This window comes from Arachis ipaensis, chromosome B9, assembly GCF_059453495.1.
Source record: "Arachis ipaensis isolate K30076 ecotype BB chromosome B9, ASM5945349v1, whole genome shotgun sequence".
NCBI lineage: Eukaryota > Viridiplantae > Streptophyta > Magnoliopsida > Fabales > Fabaceae > Arachis > Arachis ipaensis.
Window position 1 is genome coordinate 129,929,792 of NC_142444.1, and position 6,685 is coordinate 129,936,476.

A 6,685-nucleotide genomic window follows, 5' to 3' on the forward strand; every position below is an offset into this window, starting at 1 on the left:
CATTCAAAAAGGTTCTACAAGAAATCGACTAAATGCTTGAGTTCGGCTTCACTAGAAAAGGACCGAAGTCAAGGACTCGACCTCAAAAAAGAAGACCGAGCTCAAGCAGGGGCACTATTTATACCCTGGGTCGAGCTACCCGATCTGGGATGATTGGCGACAAAAGCGACCGACCTCTTCAGGTCATACTATCCGACCTCTTCTCAAAGAGGTCGGCCAAATCGACAGGGAAGCCCAAATAAAGGGCCCAAATAGAGGAACACGACCCAAATCCACAGGTCGTCCAAGCCTATAGAGATAAGGGCGGTTCCCTTGAAGATAAGCTGACCTCAACTCAAAGATAAAGATAAGATAAGATAACTAACTTATCTTATCTAGAAAGGTCACTCTACAACCACTATAAATACACTGGAGTACCCAGGTATAACTCATACTCTGATTCTACAATAAACTTGCTTAATACCCGTGCTAACTTAAGCATCGGAGTCTCTTGCAGGTACCCCCCACCCTCCGGTGACCACGGATCAGAAGTGCAGCCAGTCCAACAAGTCGGACACAACAGCTCCGGCTGCCACCAGCCAGCCGGGCACGTTATCTCCGACCTATACAGAAGATCTCATTCGAGATCGGCCTACAGTTTCAGGTAACCCTCGGAACAGTACCCAACATCTCTGAACGAGGTACAAGAACGAGCAAAAAAGTATATTAATATGGAGGAGAACTCTCGCTTAGGAAAAACCTCAAAAACTGGACTCTCCTACCCGCGTAGATGTCTACCGAGAAGTGTGCAACACTGAAAAAATTTCACCCCCTCACCCGATCAAACACAAAAGAGGAGGAAGTCAGACAAAATACCGCGAATACCATCGAATCTACGAGCACACTACCAATGAGTGTTACGACCTAAAGAATGTCATAGAAAAACTAGCCCGAGAAGGAAGATTAGATAGGTTCATAGCCAATAAAGTGGATGAACCAAAAAAGAGAAGAAGGGATGAAGAGGTCGGACAAGTTGAACGCCCCCCTCACACCCCTGAGAGACATGTTCATATGATAAACGGAGGATTCGTAGGAGGAGAGATTTCTAAGTCATCCCGCAAAAGACACCTTAAAGAGGTGTATCATGTTGGAGAAGGGAACAGGTCACCCGACCTTCCCACCATTACCTTCACTCAAGAAGAGGCCACAGGCATCTTCCCGGGGCATGATGACCCCGTGGTTATTACCGTTATACTCGCCAACACCAATCTGCATCGAACATTGGTATACCAAGGAAGCTCTGCAGATATCCTATTCAAATCCACCTTTGACAAGCTCGGCCTACAAGAAAAAAGGCTCAGAGCATATCCTAATAGCCTATTCGGGCTTGGAGACGCCCCAATCCAGCCACTTGGGTACATCCCATTGCACACAACCTTTGGAAAAGGAACGCGGTCTAGAATGCTAAGCATAGACTACATTATAGTCGATGTGAGCTCTGCATACAACGCCCTCATAGGTCGGGCAACGCTAAATCAGCTCACCGCAGTGGTCTCCACTCCACATCTATGCATGAACTTTCCAACTCCAGAAGGGATCGCTATAGTAAAGGGAGACCAAAAACTCGCGCGACGCTGTTACAACGAAAGCCTGAACCTTAAAGGCGACCCTAGAGGAAGGGAAACCGTTTCGAGGGTTACCTGAAATTGTAGGTCGATCTTGGACGAGATCTTCTGTGTTGGTCGGTGCTGATGTGTCTGACTTGTGGATAGTGCTGATCCTTCGTCACCGGAGGGTGGTGGTACCTGCAAGGGACTCCGATGCTTAAGTTAGCAAGGGTATTAAGTAGGTTTTTAGTAGAATCAGAGTATGAGTTATACCACGGTGCTCCAGTATATTTATAATGGTGAGGAGTGACCTTTCTAGAGATAAGATAGTTATCTTATCTTATCTTATCTTTGAGTGAAGTCATCTTATCTTCAAGGGAACCGCCCTTATCTCTATAGGCTTGGGCTGCCTTTGGATTTGGGTCGTGTTCCTCTGTTTGGGCCCTTTTTGGGCTTTTCCTGGTGATTTGGCCGAACTCTTTGAGAAGAGGTCGGACAGTCCTGACCTGAAGAGGTCGGTCGGCTTGTCGTCGATCATCCCGGGTCGGACATTGATGTGGCAGAAATTGGCGAGTTAAGAAATTGTTATAAGAGATACGTTGCAAGTACAGTTCTTAACCAGCCGAAAAATCCACTTATCAATTTAGAAGGGGTTGTCACAAAATTAAAATTAAAATACTGGGAGTATGAATCCCAGGTCGTCTCCCAACGAGTTGCAGAAAGATGTGCTATTTTATTAATCAGATGTTTTCAAAAATGGTTTGAGTTGATAACAGGAAATTAAATCAGAGAAATTATGTAATTTAAATAAAAGCCTTGACTGGGATTAGATTAGTTGGAAGCCATATCCTTGATGGAGTACTCTCAAGATTAATTGATAATTGAAGGTTGTTCTGCTTAGTTATCCCTTACTAGGTAGAGGAAAGTCAAGCAAGTTGGAAAGCTATTTCTATTCACAAGTTCCAATCCTCCCCCTTGGAAAGGATTAGTATCAGTGACTAGAGGACAATCCAACAATAAACCCAATTACAATTTTTCTCTTGAGTAATCCAACTCAAGGTTTCCTTTCAATCATCTCCCAATCAAGTTATGGAACTACTCGCTCATTATGAATGTAAATTTCACAAAATAAGGAAAAGAAATACTGAAAGACATAATAACTAATAATCAAAAAGATCAATTAAAAATAAAAATAGTTCTTGTATAAATAAATTCTAGAAATAATCCAATAGAAATTCTGAATAAATTAAGGACATGGAAGAGTAAGAGACAAGTAAGGAAAATAAACTAGAATAATGAAGTCTTGGCGGAGGTAATAACTCTTCTCAATATCCCAATCCAAAAAGCGATAAAATCAAAATCCTAAGAACTATGAATGTGTAGAGAGAAAACCTAGAGGAGGAGTAAAATCAGATCTAAAACTAAAATTATGCGGAATGAATGTATGTTCTGGTCTCTGCATGTTCCCCGACTCTAATCTGCCTTTCTGGGCCGAAACTGGGTCAAAACAGGGCCCAAAATTGCCCCCAGCAAATTCTGTAGATTCTGCAGATCGCGCATGCCACGCGATCGCGTCATCCAGCATTTTGCCTTGCCACGCGTGCGCATCGTCCACGCCTTCGCGTCACTTGTGCAATTTCCAATCCGCGCGGTCGCGTGAGCCATGCGTCCGCGTCACTGCAATTTCCTCTATGTCGCGCGGTCGCGTGAGCCATGCGTCCGCGTCACTTCTCGCTGGTCATCTCCTCAATTTCTTGTGTTCCTTCCATTTTTGCAAGCTTCCTTTTTAAGCTCCAAGTCATTCATGCCCTATAAATCCTGAAACATTTAACACACAGATCACGGCATCGAATGGAATAAAGGAGAATTAAAAATACAAAATTAAAAGTCTCTAGGAAGCAAGTTTTCAACCATGAAGTATTTTTAGGAAGGAATTATAAATGCATGCTAATCATATGAATAAGTGGGTAAAGATTTGATAAAACCGCACAATTAAGCACAATATAAACCATAAAATAGTGGTTTATCAACCTCCCCACACTTAGTCATTAGCATGTCCTCATGCTTAGTTGAAGGAGATAAAATAAATGAGTAGGAACATGTAAAACTCATGCAATGCAATGCAACCTATATATGTGAATGCAACTATATGATTCTTGTCCACTTGGTCAAAAGTAAATAAGCTCTTCAAGACAATCACAAATCAAATTCCACTAATTCAATTCTTATTCAGTAAAAACAGATAAAAATGCAAGAAGATAGCTCATGAAAGCAGGGAACATAGAATTTAAGCATTGAACCCTCACTGATGATGTATGTATGCTCTAATCTCTCTAGTGTATAGGGTAATCACTCTATCCTTCTCTAATCATGCTTTCTAATTTTTGTTCTTCATCTAACCAATCAACAACATTTAATATACCAATGCAAATATCATGAGGTCTTTTCAAGGTTGTAATGGGGTCAAGGTATGGGTAAGGGCACATATATGGCTAAGTGAGCTCATAAATTGAATCTTTAATTAACCCAAGCTTTCACCTAACACACATATATAAATTCTATATAACTTAAATTTAATACCTAGCTACCCAAAATTTCTCTTTCACATTCCATACTCATGTATCAACTTTCATTTTAATTTTATCATACATGCATTGATCTTTGAATTCTTAACTTAACATTGGGGTGATTTTGTCCTCTTATTTAATTATTGAATATTTTTGGATTTTATTTTTTTTATTTTTTTTAACATAAACATAAAAATAAACATAGCTTATCAATGCACATAGATTTTTAATTCTTATAGTTTCACATGAGTAGGTACCCAAATTTCCATTATATCATCATGACACATTCCCTCATTATCTTTTGTTCCCACAATTTTCCCATACTTAATTAACACACACAATTCTATCTTAAGCTAACCAAAGATTCAATTGGGATGTATAATTATTTTTCTGCTTAAGGCTAGTAATGTGGTAAAATAAAGAACAAATGGGATTTAAAAGCTCAAAGTGGCTAACAAAGGTTATTGAGAGGGTAGGCTTATTTGGGATAAGTGAGCTAAACAAATAATGGCCTCAATCATATGCAAGCATATAAATATATTAAACATTGGACATATAGGATGAAACAAAATATAGATTACAATCATAGAGAAGTAAACACACAAGAATAAAATAATTATGGTTAAATAATGTAACCATGTATAAAGGCTCAAATCTCACAGGTTGTGTGTTCTTTAACTCAAAAACCATGTTCCAAACATAACTTCAAGCAAATTTAACACAAAAGTTTTAATTAAAATTAGTGAAATTTTGTTCTAAAAATAGGGTCTTAGAAGAAACTTATTGTCTTTTCAATCAAGTAGAACATGCATGCAACTAATCTATTACTATGCAATCTATCCTATTCTACAAAAGAAAAAAACTAAATAAATATCCTATTTTATTGGTGTTAGGGAATAGAAATTACCTCCGGAAGTCAGGTACTGACCGACCTCCCCACACTTAAGGCTTTGCACCGTCCTCGGTGCCATCTGTCAGGAACAAAGGTGGGATCGTAGCAGTATCTCCACAGTCGGGACTGTCATGGCTCCCTGTGCTGGTAAAGGAAGTGGAGTCTGGGGTGTCTGAGTCTCTGTATTTTCCCTTAAGTAGCTCCTTGAGGTGTGTGAATCGGCGCTTGTTACGGCGCTCTCTTAACTTCGCTTTCTATTCTTGCCGATCCAACCTTTCAAGTATCTGATGGAGCAGTTAGTTTGTTGTAGGTGCTTGTGGTGTTGAAGGAGGAATGTCCTCAGCCGGTTCAGTAGGCTGGCTTGTAGTGGCTGCTGGAGGTCTAATATATTTCCCGTTAGGGACGTACTGATCATCCTGTGGAAGCATGGCTTTGGTGTCCCCAGCTCTGTAGGAGACTCTGGCTGCTAAGACAAGATCTGAGACTAGGGCAGAAAAAGGTAAGTTGCCCGCGATTTGTACGTGTCCCATAGCATTCCGGATGTGTCTTGGTATGTTCAGAGGTTGATCTGTAAGGATGCACATAGTAGAATGGCCATGTATGCAGTGAAGGAGGACTCGTGGGTGCTCAGAAATACGTAATGGGACATAATCTGTGCCCATACTCGAGCCTCCAAGGTAAGTGCGGAAGCCAATATTCCCTTAGGATGGGAACGATGGTATCCGTAGATCCATCTGCTGCCAGGTAGTGCGATAACTCTGAGAACAGCATCCCAGTCAAATTGGTACATCTGGCGCTTGAGTGTGGCCTCTTGAAATGCATCCAGTTCTTCTGGAGTAGGGGGAAGATCTAAAGCTCGTTGAATGGCCTCTTCTGTAATGGGGATTTGCTTCTGACGGACATAGACAGACTGCAGGGTTGGCAGGTGGAAATTGGAGTAGAACTCAACTACCCAGGAAAGATTAACTTGCCTTTGCTGTCTCTGTAGGAAACCCCATTGTCTTTGTGCAATTTGTGGCTCAACAAATTTAGCAATATGGTTTGGGAGGATAAGAAGGTATTCGTTGTTGTAACTTCTTTCTGCCAGGATGGAGAACATCTGCTCACAGTAGCGATTGGTAAATCGCGCAGTGTCCTTTGCTGGGAAAGCTTTCTCTTTTTCATCAACCTTTATAATCCTCTTAATTCTTTTTGTTGAGGGTTTAACTGCAGTTGAAGATGGCTCTGCCACTAATGCTCTTTTTGTTCCTCTCCTTGCTGGTGGTTTGGGAGTAGCTTTCTCTTTTCCTTTCTTGGTGGCCATCCTGAAAAGGGAAAAAAAGAAAGTAACTTTGAATTCAAAGGGATAGAGCAAGGTTGAGGATGATATAGGTGATAAACAATGCACGGTAAAAAGGACGTTGTTAACACATGGTCATGACTACATGTCAAAAGTTAATCAAAGGGAATAAAGCAAGTGCATTTTTTTGGTAATTGGATGCAAGATGTTTATTGGCATGCTGGCAAAGGCATGAGTAGCATGGATCAAGCATTAATTACTTAAATATGTTATTACTCGTAACAAACTAGCCATCACGTTTGTATTGACAATTATTTTCAATGAATAAAATATGAAAGGGGTTATGCGAAAAACAGGCATT

General features: G+C 40.7%; 1 protein-coding gene across 1 annotated transcript; it reads left to right on the forward strand.

Annotated features, from left to right (window-relative positions):
- The first annotated feature begins 1,050 nt into the window (after positions 1–1,050).
- LOC148546303 (uncharacterized) lies at positions 1,051–1,683 on the forward strand. The gene has a single exon (XM_088499182.1). The coding sequence runs from the start codon at positions 1,051–1,053 to the stop codon at positions 1,681–1,683; it is 633 nt and encodes a 210-aa protein (XP_088355308.1).
- The last annotated feature ends 5,002 nt before the right edge of the window (positions 1,684–6,685 follow it).

Coding starts and splice junctions, on each gene's coding strand:
- LOC148546303 (XM_088499182.1), top strand. CDS start 1,051: ATGATAAACGGAGGATTCGTAGGAGGAGAGATTTCTAAGTCATCCCGC.